Source organism: Xenopus tropicalis, chromosome 9, assembly GCF_000004195.4.
Source record: "Xenopus tropicalis strain Nigerian chromosome 9, UCB_Xtro_10.0, whole genome shotgun sequence".
Lineage (NCBI taxonomy): Eukaryota > Metazoa > Chordata > Amphibia > Anura > Pipidae > Xenopus > Xenopus tropicalis.
Genome location: NC_030685.2, coordinates 77,181,788 through 77,201,167, shown reverse-complemented (window position 1 = coordinate 77,201,167; position 19,380 = coordinate 77,181,788). Strand labels below are relative to the sequence as shown.

Here is a 19,380-nt window from a genome sequence, read left to right as displayed (position 1 = left end):
TGCACAAACCCTGCCACTGCCGGGTCATTTTATCTTCCAGCACCTTATGTTTTTTATCCATAGAGATATAGAATCCTTATGTATATACTGTGCTTCCTATTTATCATTACACAAGCACTGGGGCAGCAGGGTTTCCCTGTATAGTATGGCTTGTACATGGGAGTACTGGCTCCTGCAGGTACAATTAGAATGGCAAGAGGATTATGGTTAATAAAAGAGCATTTTGAGTGGGTGTATGAATTAGGTGCAGGGGTTCAGCTCTCCTCCCATGGCCCTAAATGGGTTAATAATCAAGACAAGTCCGTTTTGCAGCTCCACCTGTACTGAGATCTGTCATGGGTAGGAATCCTGACTCCGGCACTTGGGGGGGAAAGAGGGGGTTAGGGAGCGTTTTACATAGTAATGCATTGTTCCAATTGGTGCTTGCCCCCCACACCTTCCCCAGGCACCAATCAGGAAGCAGCAGTCAGAAGCCGGAATATCAGGGACCCCTCTGGTGCTTTGCTGGGAAAGGGAGGCTGCAAGGGAAGGGAAACAGAGGGAAGTTATACAGAGAAGTAAATAGGAGCGGGCAATGATATTCCATGTAAAAATGGGGGCTAGCTGGGCAACATTACACGATTGTGCCATTGTTTGGGGCAGTTTTCAGACCAAGTCAGCAGCTGATTTGCCCCTGTATGTGGCACTTCTGACAGCCGGCCCAACCAATAGCTGGGTGCTGTGGTCCTCCCCCTAGGCCCTCATTATGGTTCAGCCATTGCCCCTTGGGCCAAATGTTTGTATCAACCTGATCCAGTTTGGCCAAATTGGGTAATTGGCAACTGTGCCAAATGAGTGGAACCTATAGTGTATTCCCAGCATGAAACAGTGTTTTATGCTTCTTGTTGTGGTCCAGTATTTTGCGTTGTGACAGGGTACCAATTCAGAACTCACTGGTATAGCCGTGACCCTGCCAACTTATTAGTATGCTGTAGAGAGTAATATTCTGGGACTATTTGCAATTGGTCTTCATTTTGTATTATTTTTAGTTTTTGAATGATTTAATTTTTTGTTCAGCGGCTCTCCAGCTTGGAATTCCAGCAGTTATGTGGTTGCTAGGGTCCAAATGACCTTAGTAACCAGGGAGTCATTTAAATGATTGATTGGTATATGAATAGAAGAGGACCTTGACAGAAAAATAGATAATAAAATGTAACAATTACATTGAAATTGGAGCCTCACAGAGCAATAGTTTTTTGGGTGTCGGGGTCAGTGACCCCCATTTGAAAAGAGCCAGAAGAGGGAGGCAAATCATTTAAAAAATGATAAAAAAAAATAATTAAGACCAATTGAAAAGTTGCTTAGAACTGACCATTCTATAACATACTAAAAGTTAACTTAGGTGAACCTACCCTTTAGGTTAACTTTTAGTATGTAATTGAATGGCCAACACTTAGCAACTTTTCAATTGGTCTTCATTTTTTTAAAAATATTTTTTATTATTTGGCATTTTTCAAGTTTGCAAACAGTCGGTCACTGACCCCAGTAGCCTATAAACTGTTTCTCTTTAAGGCTACCTTTTTTTGTTTTTGACATTTTTTTTTTTTATTACTTATCTTTTTGTTCAGGTCCTCTCTTATTCGTAGCCTAGTCTCATTCAAATCAATGCCTGGTTGCTAGGGCAATTTGGATCCTAGGAACCAGATAGCTGCTGAAATTCCAAGCTGGGGAGCTGCTGACAAAATGCTAAGTTATTCAAAAATCCGCAAATAAGAAATAAAGACCAATTACAAATTGTCTCCGAATATCTTTCTGTAAATCATACGAACGGCTAATGGGGTTGTTTACCTTGAAATGAACTTTTTATATGATGTAGATATTGCTATTCAGAGACAATTTGCAACTGGTTTTCATTTTTTATTTTCTGTAGTTTTTCAGTTATTTAGCTTTTTGTTCAGCAGCTCTCCGATTTGGAATTCCGCAGCTGTCTGGTTGCTAGGGTCTTGTTTGCCTTAGCAACCAGATAGTGGTGTGAATGAGAGACGGGACTATGAATAGGTGGGGGCCCAAATAGAAAGATATGGACTAAAAAGTGACAATAAAAAAAATGTAGCTTCAAAGAGTAATCGTTTTTTGGCTGCTGGGGTCAGTGACCCCCATGTGAAAGCTGGAAAGATGTAGACAACAAAGGCAAATAATTCAATAACTTTAAGGTGAACCACCTCTTCAATTCAAAAGTAAATCTATTTGTTCCTGTGCGAATTGCACCAAAACACCATCATGGGGGATTTTTCACATGGAACTAGTGACTCAGTTAGTGATTTCAGGGAGTGATGGGAGTTGTAGTTCAGCAACAGTGCACTGGATTGTGTCTGTGTGGGTGCTGTCCTGTTATAGTTGTTGCTCTACAAAATGTGCTTGCTATGCCTTACCCAGAGCTTAAAGGAACAGTAACACCAAAAAATGAAAGAGCTTTAAAGTAATAAAAATATAATGCACTGTTGCCCTGAACTGGTAAAATTGGTGTGTTTGCTACAGTAACACTACTATAATTTATATAATAAGCTGCTGTGTAGCCATGGGGGCAGCCATTCAAGCTGGAAAAAAGGAGAAAAGGCACAGGTTACATAGCAGATAACAGATAAGTTCTGTAGAATACAATAGTGTTTTATCTGTTATCTGCTATGTGCCTGTGCCTTTTCTCCTTTGAATGGCTGCCCCCATGGCTACACAGCAGCTTATTGATATAAATTATAGTAGACTTTCTGAAGTAAACACACAACTTTTACCAGTGCAGGGCAGCAGCACATTGTATTTTAGTTAGTTTTATACACTTTCATTTTTTGTTGTTACTGTTCTTTTAAGTACAGGGCTTCTGTGCTATCATGGATAACAGGTACTGTTGTGTATGAGCTGAAAAGGTGGTGAACACATGGAGCAGTGTCCCAGCAGAGATGTGAGGCCCCATGCAGATACAGGAATTCAGGAATGCCTTGGCTACCCTGCCCGGGCTGTAAAACATGTTTGTGCACTGGCTCATCCCTTTTATCTGGAGCCCAATCAGGTACCACCCTGCGCTTGTAAATCTGCAATATGTTCTGCTTCTGTCCCATATGTCCTTCTGCCCAACGCCCTGGATGCACACACATAGAAATGGCTTCCTTCTTACACCACATTATCCCTAAATGCCTAGTCTGAGGGGCTTCTTTCCTGGTATGTTTTAGGGCTCTGGCACACGGGGGAGATTACTAATCTCCCCAAGTTGCCTACCCCTGCCATCCCACCGGCGAACATGTAAGTCGCCGGTGGGATGGCAGACGCGGCGGGGCAATTTCAGGGAATCGCCGAAAAAGACTCGCGATTTGCGCGAAATCGCGCCGCCGCGTCTGCCATCCCGCCGGCGACTTACATGTTCGCCAGTGGGATGGCAGGGGTAGGCAACTCGGGGAAATTTAGTCGCCCGCGAACAGGGAGTTTTATCGCGGGCGACTAATCTCCCCCGTGTGCCAGAGCCCTTAGGCTGTCCAACTTGTCCAGGGCCCTTTAGCAGGGGGAGATCTGTACCTCTAAAGATGCCCCCAGTATATCTTCATCTGCTTTTTCTCTGATTAACGGCTCAGGTTCTTACCTAAACTCCCATAAACATTTAAAACTTTAAGGGTATGGGAGCCATTATCCAGAAACCCGTTATCCAGAAAGCTCCGAATTACGGCCATCTCCCATAGACTCCAGTTTAATCAAATAATTCAATTTTTTTTTTTTTTTCAAAAAAAATTCTCTTTATCTCTTTAATGATAAAACAGTACCTGTACTTGATCCCAACTAAGATATAATTACCCCTTATTGGGGCAGAACAATCCTATTGGGTTTATTTAATGGTTAAATGATTCCCTTTTCTCTGTAATAATAAAACAGTACCTGTACTTGATCCCAACTAAGATATAATTACCCCTTATTGGGGGCAGAACAGCCCTATTGGGTTTATTTAATGGTTAAATGATTCCCTTTTCTCTGTAATAATAAAACAGTACCTGTACTTGATCCCAACTAAGATATAATTACCCCTTATTGGGGCAGAACAATCCTATTGGGTTTATTTAATGGTTAAATGATTCCCTTTTCTCTGTAATAATAAAACAGTACCTGTACTTGATCCCAACTAAGATATAATTACCCCTTATTGGAGCAGAACAATCCTATTGGGTTTATATAGTGTGTAAATGTTTTTTTAGACTTAAGGTATGGAGATCCAAATTATGGAAAGACCCTTTATCAGGAAAGCCCCAGGCCCCGAGCATTCGGGATAGCAGGGCCTATATTATTCTGTCTCTATAACATCTTTGCCCATAGATATGTAAAATGCCTTTATCTCTGTAGATATGTATCTAAATGTATTGGTAACAAATCATAACTAATTTCTATTGCTTTCTGTAAAGAATGATTTCCTTATAGGTAAGCAGTATGGTAGGTCCCACTCATGGGTTATACATGGAGTAAATGATGTCCCCATAGTATAGTATATGGACTATTCTTTTGTATTTATCCCTTTTTAATGCACACTTCAGCTATTTGATACCCATTCATATTTCACAAAAGGAAAGGTTTATATGACATAAACCATATGTCCATTTTCTTTCTAGATATCCATGGATAAAAGCCGGGTTTTGACACTTGACCTAAATGACAGTGGCACGGATGAAGAACAAGATATCTAGATTCTGCTATTTGGAAAAAAAAGGTAAGTACATGATTGAAGGGCAAGTTCAACTTAGTAAAAAAAAAAAAAAAGGTATGCTGCCTCTTCTTCTAATAAAAAAGTAAAATCAGTACTGGAAGCTTTTGTTTTTCTATGAACCTCGTTCGTTTGTTTAAATGCAGATAACAAGCTCTTTATAAACAAACCCTTTCCTTTCATAAGCTGCAGTTTTAGTTAGGCTTTGAGATAAGGAGGAAGCTCGCAATACAGACGACTTATCTATGGACTGGTAATTTGCTTTACTATTTACAACTTGTTACTGACTACTTTTACTTCTCTCCTTTCTTTCTTTCTCTCCAATCCCCCCCCCCCCACACACACACACACACACTATATTTTGGGGGGATAGGTTGCCTAATTGGTGGGGTAGATTGGGTTGATCCAGTGGTTTGGCTCTAGGGCAGGGGTGGGCAAACTACGGCCCGCGGGCCACATCCGGCCCCTTGGCCTTTTTAATCCGGCCCGCCGACGACGCCAAGTCTCATCACGCGAGACTTGGTGTCATTGGCGTGCCGGAATTAAAGAGACGAAGGGGGCGTAAAGCTGGCCTGGCCCTGCCCGCCCTGGCCCGGTCCGGCCCCGGGTGTGAGTAAATGTGTCCCGTGAGCTAAAAAGTTTGCCCACCCCTGCTCTAGGGCCTACATTAATATCATAATAGGGGCCTATCGGGAGAGGACTGTATCTACATCCCAATCAGATTGTAGCACAACATGGCTGCCTGGCCCATGTATGGCCAAATTTTACAGAGCACCGTAGTAGCCATGGAAAATAAGTAAAAGAAGACCTGAATGGTAAGATAAGGGACATGGCCCACCCCATATATACAGATATATTTTATCAAATTTTCTATATGCTTAGTTTTTGGTGACAAATGAATATATGCTTCACTTTGTGCCGGTAGAAGTGCTGGAGGGTACATGCCCTAAATAAACATGGCTGTATGACAACCTGCTTGGGGGCGGCTGTTTATACTGCCCTGTATTGTGCTGCTCAGTCAGTGTTTATTGTGCCTGTGACATCAAATTCAAATGGTTTCTCTGTCCTGTGCAGAAATCCAGCATTCCCCCTTCTCCTTGGTATTTACTTGTTTGGGATCATTAAACCTTGTGGTACCCCCTTATTCCTACATAAATACTGCCCATTCTTTCATGTTGCGGGGCCGGGGCACCACATGCAGCACCAGCACATAAACTGTACAAAGAACACAATAGTCTGTCATAAGCTCCACTTATGTGACCTATTTTCCTCTGCATAATTTCTATAGCAATAAGCAGGATATTTATAGAATGTTTTGTAAATGAAATAGGCAGTTTGATTTGGAACCTGCGTGTAAACAGCTTTCATGTGCCCGGCTGTTGCCCGACTACCTACCGCTGTGTCTGGCAGGGAAAAAACACCCTCGTAAATGGGAAATGCAGGATTTATAAACTGGGGTTTGGATTCACTCTGATCTATAAATGTCCAGTAATGTCCGTAATCCCAGGTTATTGTGCACATTATGTATCTGCCTTGTGTATCATTTGTGGAACAAATGCAACGTGAATTTTTAATAGTAGGCTAAGCCTAGAAATCCTGGTTATGGGTTCTAGAGGTCCTAGATTTCATTCCAGCCAATGTAAAACCATTGCCTTAGGTCCCATTAAAAGTTATAGGTCATTATATGGTGGTCAAGATGGTTCAGTTTTAAAGGCGCAGCTTATTGGGCTCTTGTTCTTTTGGCAGCCTGGTAACATCCCTACTTCCATCCATCCATTCCCCATTTATACAGAGGGTTGCAGTAGGAGAATTCCAAGTAGGTCAAGGTGAACTTTTCTTCTGCCATGTACTTCAGTTCTCACAGGGACATTCCCAGGTGCCCCTAGGCCAACTGGTCTTTATTTTACCATGAGGTCTTCTCCTGTTGGATTGGGCCTGAAATAGCTCCCATGGGAGCCAACCAGGAGCAGCACCCTTACAATTAGGTCTTCTCCTGTTGGATTGGACCTGAAATATCACCCATGGGAGCCAACCAGGAGCAACACCCTTACCATAATGTCTTCTCTTGTTGGATTGGGCCTGAAATAGCACCCATGGGAGCCAACCAGGAGCAACACCCTTACAATTAGGTCTTCTGTTGGATTGGGCCTGAAATATCACCCATGGAAGCCAACCAGGAGCAACACCCTTACCATAATGTCTTCTCCTGTTGGATTGGGCCTGAAATAGCACCCATGGGAGCCAACCAGGAGCAGCACCCTTACAATTAGGTCTTCTCCTGTTGGATTGGGCCTGAAATATCATCCATGGGAGCCAACTAGGAGCAGCACCCTTACCATAACGTCTTCTCCTGTTGGATTGGGCCTGAAATAGCACCCATGGGAGCCAACCAGGAGCAGCACCCTTGCCATGAGGTCTTCTCCTGTTTGATTGGGCCTGAAATAGCACCCAAGGGAGCCAACCAGGAGCAGCACCCTTACCATAACGTCTTCTCCTGTTGAATTGGGCCTGAAATAGCACCCATGGGAGCCAACCAGGAGCAGCACCCTTGCCATGAGGTCTTCTCCTGTTTGATTGGGCCTGAAATAGCACCCAAGGGAGCCAACCAGGAGCAGCACCCTTACCATAACGTCTTCTCCTGTTGAATTGGGCCTGAAATAGCACCCATGGGAGCCAACCAGGAGCAGCACCCTTGCCATGAGGTCTTCTCCTATTTGATTGGGCCTGAAATAGCACCCAAGGAAGCCAACCAGGAGCAGCACCCTTACCATAACGTCTTCTCCTGTTGAATTGGGCCTGAAATAGCACCCATGGGAGCCAACCAGGAGCAGCACCCTTGCCATGAGGTCTTCTCCTGTTTGATTGGGCCTGAAATAGCACCCAAGGGAGCCAACCAGGAGCAGCACCCTTACCATAACGTCTTCTCCTGTTGAATTGGGCCTGAAATAGCACCCATGGGAGCCAACCAGGAGCAGCACCCTTGCCATGAGGTCTTCTCCTGTTGGATTGGGCCTGAAATAGCACCCATGGGAGACAACCAGGAGCAGCACCCTTGCCATGAGGTCTTCTCCTGTTTGATTGGGCCTGAAATAGCACCCAAGGGAGCCAACCAGGAGCAGCACCCTTACCATGAGGTTTTCTCCTGTTTGATTGGGCCTGAAATAGCACCCATGGGAGCCACCCAGGAACAGCACCCTTACCATAAGGTCTTCTCCTGTTGGATTGGGCCTGAAATAGTTCCCAAGGGAGCCAACCAGGAGCAGCACCCTCTACTTTCACTCCACAGTCATTAGCCTGCCTCAGTGCTTGCACCCAGAAAGCTTTCTGGGAACCCCATTTCAGCCATTTGTGTGACTTCCATGTCTGTCATAAAGTCATTTTCTTTTTTAAATTATGTTTAATGAGAAATAGGTTTGTTGATTAAACAAATATTGTTATTTACTCATAATTACTCCTCAGAGAGAGACTTGGTGCCTGTGTTCTAGCTTGTTCCAATAAACCCATTTTTTCTGAAATGTGTTCTGCCCGAATGTATATTTATTATGTTGCTAATCAAGTTATTTTTACTTTTAATGGAGCAAGAGCTTAAAGGGTAACTCAACCCAACACCTTTTATAATGAAAGAAAAGATCAATCTAACCAGTGGCGTGGAGAGTATAACAGCCAGACATTTACAGATTTAAAAGCAAACAAAAATTGCGTGCCAAAATTCCTCCCTTTGTCTTATTTATGTATTGTACCTGCTGGAATGAAGCAAATGGGAGAGAAGAGCCATGTAGACTCAGGCAGAGTCACTGAATGGAATTGGAAATAAATACTTTTTGACAGAATAATACTTTTTTAGACAGAATAATAACCCTGTAGAAGTATGATCTGTCTTGATAGGCCATAAGGATTTTAGCTCTTGAGGCACATCTGTACCTTCATTAAATGCCAAGGGTAGACCACTTGTGCCACCTCCAGCTAGTTGAAGCGGTACAACTATATAAGGATGATGGGACTGGTGGCCATTAAATATGGAGGAAGGCTGGATAAGGGTGACTTTCAAGGGCAGCCCTGGCTTTCAGGATGGTTGGTTTAGAGGTCTGGAAATTGGCTCAGTTGGGGTTTTTGATGGTGGAGACAACTTCTGCTATGAAACTGCTATAGGCCAGTGATGATTAGCTTCTCACCAAGTTTGGCTTGTACAGTGTGGAAGTGGATTTGTGTCACTGCGAGATCTCTCCCAATAATGATGTTATAAGAGCTGGCAGGTTTTTTATATTTCTGCCCCATATCAACCGTTTAGGGGGAATTGAACAGAAATGACACCTAGTTCTTTTTTTGGATTGTTTTGGTATAAACCCTTTAAAACCCTTTTATCTTACAGTATCACCATTGCTTTCCATCATTAAACGGAGTGGGGGAAGCAGACTCACCGAGCAGTATTCTACACTTTGCCAACTGACCTTTCCTGTCCAAGAAGGGGATTGTACATTGCAGAAAGGTAGGAACTTCATGGGAATCCCTGTGGTTAAAAAATACAAGCTGCGTGTGTGTATATATAGTATATATAATGTATATATAATATATATATATATATATATATATATGTATATGGGATAATAAATGCATACACATGTATGAGAGCTAAAGGGGTAGAAGAATATTCCTGCCGTCAGGCTGTGTGTAGACGCCAGTGCTGCTTGCTCCCATTTAATCTTGCTGGCGAAGTTTTCTGACAGCGCCACTGATTCATGGCAGTGTTTTGCAGTAAGTTGTACTGGCGATGCATTGTGCAGTCTATAACTAAAAATAGCCAAGAGGAACAAGACAGCAGCAGTGGAGATAATGGAATATAGGCAGATTGCCACGGCTGTGGAGCAGCAAACTGTACAGCAGAGGTGAAATCAATTTGGGGTTCCTTGATTGGTCGATGATAGACCGCTATCGGGGACCTTGGGCCGTCACCCTATACATTTATATCCACCATATTGCTCAGGGCACAGACTGGTGTTTCATTGTACCAATACCTGTACAGAGAACTGTATTAGTCTATATGACTTACGGAGGTCAGGGTTATAAGTAGAACTCTCACACTAATTCGAATACATGGGCACATTTCATAAAGACAATGGGGTAACCTGGGGGTCCCTAACCTTTTTTTTTTTTTTTTTTTTTTTTTTTTAACCCGAGCCATATTTAAATGTAAAAAGTTTAGGAGCAACACAAGTATGAAAAATGTACCAAAAATTATTAAATAAGCACAGTATTTGAGGGCTCTAGGCAATATCCAAGGGGTCAATGAGCAACATGTTGCTCCTGGGCTATTGATTGGGCCTTGGGCCACTTGTCACCCTACAAGATAACTTGGTGTGAACCAATAAGGGCGGGGCCATAAGCTGGTAGACATTATGTTTATGGGATAATTAATGGCAATTTCAAGAAAAGAATAGCTTGCAGATAGACTGAAGGCCATACAAATCCCACAAGCCCCCAGGTAGACGCCTGGTTAATTAGGGGACAAAAATGCGTTTATGGCACATCTTTATTAATAGTTGATACTTATTGGTTGTCCTGTTTATGCTTCTGTTTAAAGGCACAGTATTTTGGTTTCTGACATCATGAAGTCGCCAGGAAAGCATTGCCTAAATCTGAGCACAGACTGGAAGATTAGGAGGAAACAAGAAGAATGTGACATATAAATGGGTAATCAGATTGCCAGTATATTTAGTGTTCCAAGGGCTCAACTGAGCAATGGTGCATTCAGATACTATTGATGTGTATATGGTTCCCCCCCAGGTGACAGTGCTGATGGACTGTATTATTCCACAGTTAGAAGGACTCGTACTATTTGTGATCTAAACCTCTTCTGAGCCCGCGGGTTTGTGATTGTGGCAGAACATCCGGGACACAATGGCCTGCTGGGAAAATAACAGAGCTCTCCTGACTTGGTTCTAAACAGAACAGTGTTCCCCAAATGCACTTGGTACAGTGTGCTAAACTGTACACGCTTGGTTCACGTGGAATCATGGTTACATACGGCAGGTCAACATCGTCTTTCTGTTAAGATCTTGAAAGAACTACAGACAGGAAAATGAATGGCGGAAAGGTGCGTGATGGAGGAGACAACGAGGTGGTCCCAGCAGCAGTGCAAGTTCCAGTTGGCTGGCAGCGGCGAGTGGACCAAAATGGTGTACTTTACGTTAGGTATATATTTCTTTATCTATATGTAGAGGAGGAGGGATCTCCGGCCTTTTTTTACTTGTAAAAAGTGTTGGGGAGCCACCCGTGCATATGAAAAAGGTCCTTTGGGGATGCCAAATAAGGCCTGTGATTGGCATTTTGGTAGCCCCACGTGGACTGCTGGCCTCCAGGAAGCTCTGCTTGGCATAACACTGTGTCTCTGGGCTTCCAGAAATGTAAAAATGGCACCTACTTCAAGGCCACTGGGAGCAACATCAATGGGGGTAGTGAGCAACACGTTACCCCCAAGCCACTGGTTGGGGATCACTAGCCTAGAGGTTAAGTGATCAGCCTTTCATGTGGGGACAATGGTTTTGATTCCTTGTGGTAGAGTAATTGTACCGTGAATTATTTGCAGTGTGATTCAGAAATAAAATGTACCATAAATATCATAACAGTATCCCTTTAAGCCCAACAAGACCAATAACAGAAGGGAACAGCTTGCCCAGAAATTGTCGTTCTACTTTTTGTCAAGTGACTACTCCCATGTTGCATTGCAACTGCACTTTATTCTCCAGCTTTTATTCAGGTTATGCAAATACCATAATGTTTAATGCATGTTCTGACAGTCGGCCCATATCCCCGGTACCAGAACAACTGTGACTGAGCGAGTGGAGCACAAACCCTGACTGGCTTTGCACTAATATCTCTGTTTCCTTGCAGCCCCAGCGGTTCGCATCTGTCATGCCTGGAGCAAGTCAAATCCTATCTGCTCACCGATGGAACGTGCAAGTGCGGTTTGGAATGTCCCCTAATACTCCCTAAGGTACTAAGTGAGCATGGAAGGGGTTTTTTTTTTTCCCCAAAAAAAAAACTGGCAGCGGTTATAGTGGTGGGTCCCTTTTTATTGGTTGTTTGTTATTGTCATGATTCTATTTATTTAGAAAGCACCAATATATTCCACAGCACTCCCCATAACAATTGATGCACAATACAATAAGTAATAAAGGCCCTGCCCGCAAGGGCTTACAATCTATAGAGGATGGATAAGTGCTGTTCATCTTTGAGTTTACTTTTTGTATGATGTAGAGAGTAACATTCTGTGACAATTTGCAATTGGTCTGCATTTTTTATTACTTGTAGTTTTTTAGTTATTTCATTTTCAATTCACCAGCTCTCCAGTTTGGAGTTTCTGCAGCTGTTTGGTTGCTAGGGTCCAAGTTACCTTAGCAACTAGGGAGTGGTTGGGATGAGAGACTGGTATAGGGCCAGGCCTGAAAAGAAAATAAAGTTACAAAAAGTAACAATAACAATAAAACTGTAGCCTCATGGAGCAATAGTTTTTTGGCTGCCGGGGTCAGTGACCCCCATTTCAAAATTGCAATGAGTTGGAAGAAGGCGGAAAATAATAAAAAAAAAAACTATAAGAAATAAATAATTGAAAAGCTGCTTAGAACTGGCCATTCAATGACATACTAAAGGTGAACCACCCCTTTAAAGGAACAGTAACACCAAAAAATGAAAGTGTATAAAAGTAACTAAAATATAATGTGCTGCTGCCCTGCACTGGTAAAAGTTGTGTGTTTACTTCAGAAAGTCTACTATAATTTATATAAATAAGCTGCTATGTAGCCATGGAGGCAGCCATTCAAAGGAGAAAAGGCACAGGCACATAGCAGATAACAGATAAGTTCTGTAGAATACAATAGTGTTTTATCTGTTATCTGCTTTGTAACCTGTGCCTTTTCTCCTTTTTTCCAGCTTGAATGGCTGCCCCCGTGGCTACACAGCAGCTTATTATATAAATTATAGTAGTGTTACTGTAGCAAACACACCAGTTTTACCAGTGCAGTGCAACAGTGCATTATATTTTTATTACTTTAAAGCTCTTTAATTTTTTAGTGTTACTGTTCCTTTAAGCCGTACCCTCCAAGGGTTTCCATAGGGCCGTTCCCCCGTATTTATTTTGTTCTTGTTGCTCTGCAGGTATTTAACTTTGATCCTGGGGCTGCTGTGAAACAGAGAACGGCTGAGGATGTTCAGGCGGATGAAGATGTAACGAAGCTTTGCATCCATAAGCGGAAGATCATTGCTGTAGCTACGCTTCATAAAAGCATGGAGACACCACACCCAGCTCTGGTTTTAACAAGCCCAGGGGGAGGGACAAGTAAGTTGCTTAAATGAGAACTTAATCCAGTCCAAAAGCAAAGTCCCCTAGGATCAGGCTTATTCCCTATGCAGCATATCTTAAAGGTTATCATCTTCTGATTGTGGGGAAATATTTTTAACCCCTAATTAATTGTTTTTTAAACAAAAGTACATTCTGTTTATGTTTATTTGTACATAATGGTGCCGCCATGGCACACACAATGTTTCAGCTTCCCTTCAGCAGAACAGTTGACAAGGTGGCCATACATGGGCTGATTTTAGCTGCCAATATCGGCCCTAAATTCAGGGCTAGATTCGGCCCTAGATTCAGCAGCTTATCTGCCCATGTATTGGCACCGACAGGCCTTCCTGACCAACAACTGGCCTGAAATTGTGCAAATACGGATCAGGCAGGTTTGAATTTTCTTCCGGGTCGGGCACCGCTCATTGATGCAGTCTCCAATCCGAAAGCACCTATACCCGCCGTTTTAATTCAATTAAAGCCTGATATCGCCCACCCGTAGGGCATATTGGGAGAAGAACCTCCCTACATACCTATCACACACAGGACAATGGCTTTAGGCTAATGTCCCATACAGAGGTTAGTTGCCCACGACGCAGACAACTCATTTCTGGTGGAAAGTCCTACGCATTGCGAGAGTTTTCCGAGGTCGCCCGCAGGAGGAAACTTGGCTCGATTTCGTAAAACCTATGCAATTTGTAGGCCTTTGCACCAGTGAGTCCCTTTGCTGCCGGTGGAAAGGCATTTCGGAGCGGTTAGTCTTCCACGCTAGCAGAGATCTATTGTGGGCAACTAAAGTGCTCCGTGGGACATCAGACTTACGTGTAGTGCCTTCCTCATATATTAAGACATTTAGGGGGTAATGTAATGAAAGGCACTAAGTTTGGCCAGTTGCAGTAACCAATAATAATAGGTAATAGCAACCAATCGGTAGGTAGCAAACTTAATGCTACTCGCAGAATAGGTGACACATTGGAGCTTTGTAGACTAGTTGGGACCCCTTAGGGAGCCATAGAGGTACCAACAATTGAGGTGACATGTTAGACCTTGTTGGGCTGGTGAGGGCCCTCTAAGGAGGTAAAAATTGTCATCAACCAGGACCCAAAGGCAAAAAAAAATTTAGGTCAATCTATAGACACATTAAGGGTTTCCAGGCTTTGCATAAAACCACTAAACAAGCGGCCTATTCATGATACAATTTAACTTTTCAACATAAAATATAGAGGTTCTCCATAAAATGTTGTAGTAATATTAATAATATAGGTATAGAATCTACTATCCAGAATCCGAACAGAATCCCGTGACTTTTTCGGTGCATCCCTAATTTATACTGATTTAGCTTAATGTTGTTTAGCAAAGCAACTTCCTTATGTTACATCTGCTTAAATACAAATACTTTTTATATTTTTTTATTGCAGATTCAGCCCCGGTGGTGCCCTCACGAGCAGCAACTCCCAGAACGGTCAGGAATAAGTCTCGGGAAGGCATTATGATTTCTGTCATGCCAGAATGTAAGAACCCATTCAAACTGATGATAAAAGATCATATAGGAAATCAGCACGAGCTTCATTCTGGTTACCCAAGGCAGAGACTGGGCAGCAGTGATCATGGACAAAAGTCTCCATTTCGCGGAGGGCACGGTGGGATGCCAAGTCCAGCTTCATCCGGATCACAGATCTGTGGAGATGGGTCCATTTCTCCTAGGACAGATCCATTGGGAAGTCCTGAAGCATTCACACGGAGCAACCCCAACTTTCATCTACCACCAAATTCCAGTCCGATTCACGTGAACAGGACTCCAGTTTCTCCGCAGTCATTACTGTTGCATAGCTCACCGGTGCAGTCATCTTGCGCAATGGCCGGAAGGACTAACTTACCACTGTCTCCCACTTTTACGAGTCCAGTGTTAAAGAAAAGCCTTTGTAACTATTCAGGCAATGTGGATATGTCACGGGCAATGTTTCACCATAAACCAGCACAAGGTCCCACACACCCACCGCCGCCTCCTCCGCCGCCGCCGCCACCACCACCTCCACCACCACCGTGTGCACTTCAGAAAAAGCCATTAACATCTTCAGAGAAAGATCCACTTGGTATTCTTGATCCCATTCCCAGTAAACCAGCTATTCAGAATCCGATGATCAACACTACCCCGTTTCATTCAAACGTTCACTCTCAGGTACCAGTGATGAATGTAAACATGCCACCCGCTGTCGTTCCTTTGCCAAGTAATCTTCCTTTGCCAACTGTTAAACCTGGTCACATGAACCATGGGAACCATATTCAAAGAATTCAACACCCAGCCTCTACTTCCCTTTCTCCTTCACCGGTGACATCTCCAGTTCATATGTTGGGGCCTGGAATGGGAAGGATCGAGGCATCGCCCCAAAGATCACGCTCATCTTCCACATCATCAGATCATGGAAACTTCATGATTCCTCAACTAGGGGCACAGCCTGGTTGTAGTGGAATGAAAGTTCCATCGAGGTCACCAAGGCCAACCATGGGCTCTCCAAGACCATCAATGCCATCAAGTCCTTCAACAAAGCCTGATGGACATCATCAGTTCAAAGACATCCACAATCCACTGATAGCTGGAATGAACAATATATTAACTCCTCCCAACAACACATTGTACCCCGCCTCCTCAGTTGCTAATGTCCCTTTGAAAAGCCAGGCAGGTTTGCTGGGAATGCCTTTAAACCAGATATTGAACCAGCACAACGCTGCCTCTTTCCCAGCAAGTAGTTTACTTTCAGCAGCAGCCAAAGCACAGCTAGCAAATCAAAATAAACTTGCTGGTAACAATAATAGTACTTCTGGAGCTGTTGTCAACTGCGGCAATGGCGACGGAACTAGCACTTTAAACACCATGTTTCCCCCTGCAGCCAACATACTGTTACCGACGGGAGAAGGACAAAGCGGCCGAGCAGCTCTGAGGGATAAGTTGATGTCTCAGCAGAAGGATTCCCTTCGGAAAAGGAAGCAGCCGCCCGCAGCAGCGCTGAATATGCATAAGCAGCCGCAGTTAGAGAATTCTGGTATCCCAAAATGTGGACCGGATTTATTGCGAAAGCAAGGGCAGAATTCATTTCCGGTCAATCCGATGTCACAGCTTCTTCAAACCATGAGTTGTCAGAGCACTCACATGAACAGCAATAGTAACCCTGGTTGCGAGGGCTCCAGTTTAGTCTTGCCTTGCTCTGCCAGCCAGCTTCATTTCGCAGAAAACAGTCTGAACTCCTCTGTGCTCCATACGTCATTGGCACACAGTATTCCCAGTCGGGGAGAGGTCATTCCCTGCCAAAACACAAACTTTCACGGTGGCAGCACTGTTCCCAATAACCATCTTCCGGGTCTGATCAATCACATTCAGACTAATGAAAACTATGGGATGTTATCTCATACTGGGCCTGCCTTACACCTGAATCCGCCCCAACAAAGAATACAGGCACCACCCATACCAATGATACCTAACCGCATTATTAACAACTGTAGTCAAAATTCTGATGCAGGTATGATTTTCACTTGAATGTGTTAACTGGTTTTTATGTTTTCCACACAAAAAAAAAAAAAGAAAGTGTATAAAACGGCAATCTGTTGTGTATTGGAGTGAGTGTGTGAGACGCCAGATGGTTTCAGGCCTGTCCTTTTAGTTCTGTAAATATTAGCAACAGATGTATACTTTTGTGATGTGCAAGGTTATTGCTCTAGACTTGTATTTTATTGCTATTTTATAAATATTTTAAATAATAGAAGTTTTCAAAAACAGCAGTGTGTTTTTCATGGTTTGTTTTTTGGGTGGGGGGGGCAGGGGTTTGTTTTTGATTTGGTCATTTAAAGGGAACTTTCCTAAATAAAATAAAAGTTGGGGAGGGGGTGCATTTATTTATACCAGGTGGCATGAAACGTGGCACCTGTTGGGCCAGAAACTCTTTTTATGCAAGTTGGGAGCGTGCCGGCTCCACTGGGTTAACTTTGTTTTTTTTTTAAGTAATAAAGCACTTATATAGGGTCTTCATATCCAGGACAGAATGGGCAAATGGGCAGTCACCCAGACAATAGGAACTGAAACTTACATTAATGTTAATGCAGATGACAGAAGGTCCCTGTGTGCCAGAACCAAACCAGGCACGCCATGCTGAGATATACTAGGAGATCAACCAGGCTGTGCTGGAAGGAAACCATAGTGATTCAGTCGGGAGCTACAGAACTAGCCATAAGGCTTGGGTAAAGATTGGAGGGCAAGAAACCCTGAAGAAAACTGTACAAGAGGCAGAAATGCCGCAGGCTACAGTTCTTAGTTGGAACCAGGAGACACACTAAATAGGCTGCTCTGTGAGGGGCCAAGGAACCAATCAAGCCTGGAATGTGTCAGAAAAGCCAAGAAACTGATCAGACACACTGTTCTTAAGGTGGCCATACACAGGGCGATTCTAGCTGCCAATATCGGTCGTTTATCCCAGTGCTGTCCAACTGGTGGCCCCCCACCTGTCTGGCTGCTTTGTTGGTTTACCTTTGTGTAAACTTTAAACGGGATCAATATAGAGATTAACTGGCCCCCTGCATGGTTCACACCTCTGATTCAGGCTGTAATTCCCCTGTATTGTTTAAACATGTAATCCCCTGCATTGTTCACACCTCAGGCTCAGGCTGTAAGCACCCACATTGTTCACCTCTTCACACCTCTTCCTTACTCTGCTTGCCCTATGTTGCCTGTGTGTGCCATACCCTCCCTGCTCTATGGTGCCTGTGTGTGCCATACTCTGCCTGCCCTATGCTGCCTGTGGGAGGTGAACCTGGCAGGGGTTTGTCAGGGTCCACATCGGCTTGTTGATGCGGCCCCCAACCGACAGCTTCTATGCCCACCATTTTAATTTGATTGTTTGGCTCTAGGGCCAAAAGACTGTATTAGCCCAGTATCGCCCAACCGTAGATGGGGATATTAGGAGAAGATCCGCTTGGGTCGCCAATCGTGTTGGGCCAGCTTAAGATAAGCTGGAATTCCCAATCAGACAGGCTTAGATAAGCGAGTCAGTTAACAACGCATATAACCAGAACCAAGCCTTGATCAACTGTGCTGGAAGCAATTGAGGCATGTGGTTTTTGAAGGAGAAACAAAGCTAACTAGAAAAGTTCTATTGGGAGGAGCCAGGAATCATGTTTTGTAGGCTCTGCAGGGAGGAGCCAGGAATACAACCAGGGAGGTAGTTCTAAAAAGAATAAAGAAACAAGCAAGATAGGCTAAGCTGGGAGGAGCCAAGAAACCAACCATGCATGTTGTTTTGGGAGAACCAAGAAGCCAAGTAGGCACAAAGTTCTAGTAGTAGGCAGGAACCATGAAGACAAGGAGACAGAATACAATCCAGGCAGTTTGTGCTGTAGCACCCTGTGCTTAGAGAAGGTGGGAAACCAGCCTAGGTAGGTGCTGTTTGGGAACCTTAAAACCAACTAGGCAAGCTAAGCTCAGGAAGCATGGAACCAGCTGATCAGGTGATACTAGAAAAAGCCTGAAACAATAAATTTGTCTGCCAACCAAACAACTAAAAAAACCTAGGGGGGTTTAAAGGGAAAACCAAGTGTTGCTGGAAGAGTCGGGAAACCAGCTGGGCGCACTGCTGATATAAGAGCCTAGAATTGTGTCAGACTGACTTCTGCAAGAATCTAGGCAATGAGTCAAGGCTTTTCCTTTTTATTATTTGAAGCTTTTATATATCAACATTTTGAAATAAATATAGAAAAACAGCTGGACAGAAGTAGTAGATTATTGGTAAATGTTTATAGGAGGTAGGCGGAGTGAATGCCGGGTCACTGGGAGTGAGGAAAATATATCAACCCGACACTTTCATTTCTAATAAGGTTCTGAACCCCAGTACCAGAGGGTTATTAGAGTACGTAGTTCCAGGCCGTAACCCCATACTCAAGCTTCTGCTTATGGTAGTAAACCTGTAGAGCATAATGGGCACAATAACTAGGACAAGCTAGCCATGTATGATCCGTGCATTACAAGAATTTTATTTCAGTATTATTGCTTTTGATAGAAGGGTTCCTGGTTAGTTATGATATCCCTTAAGGTGGCCATACACGTACCGATATTATCGTACGAAACCTCGTTTCGTACGATAATCGGTGCGTGTATGGTATGTCGCGAGTCGACCGATATCGCAGGAACCTGCTGATATCGGACGACTCGCCGATCGGACCAGTTTGAAAATTTTGATCGGGCGCCATAGAAGGCGCCTGACCAAAATTCTCCCTTCAGATCTGAATCTGCAGAAGGAGGTAGAAATCCTATTGTTTCTACCTCCTTACCTGCCGATTCAGCCCTGAATGG

At 43.6% G+C, this 19,380-nt stretch overlaps 1 protein-coding gene across 1 annotated transcript in view; it reads left to right on the top strand.

The window, feature by feature from the left end:
- The window catches only part of mbd5 (methyl-CpG binding domain protein 5), a 50,118-nt gene that overhangs the window by 14,456 nt on the left and 16,282 nt on the right, over nucleotides 1–19,380 (top strand). Inside the window, exons 2-8 of the mRNA XM_031893605.1 lie at nucleotides 4,620–4,717; nucleotides 9,081–9,197; nucleotides 10,290–10,399; nucleotides 10,493–10,900; nucleotides 11,600–11,702; nucleotides 12,863–13,043; nucleotides 14,465–16,561. Of these exons, the coding sequence (XP_031749465.1) occupies nucleotides 10,788–10,900; nucleotides 11,600–11,702; nucleotides 12,863–13,043; nucleotides 14,465–16,561 (2,494 nt within the window). The 5' untranslated portion in view covers nucleotides 4,620–4,717; nucleotides 9,081–9,197; nucleotides 10,290–10,399; nucleotides 10,493–10,787. The remainder of the gene's footprint in view (nucleotides 1–4,619; nucleotides 4,718–9,080; nucleotides 9,198–10,289; nucleotides 10,400–10,492; nucleotides 10,901–11,599; nucleotides 11,703–12,862; nucleotides 13,044–14,464; nucleotides 16,562–19,380) is intronic.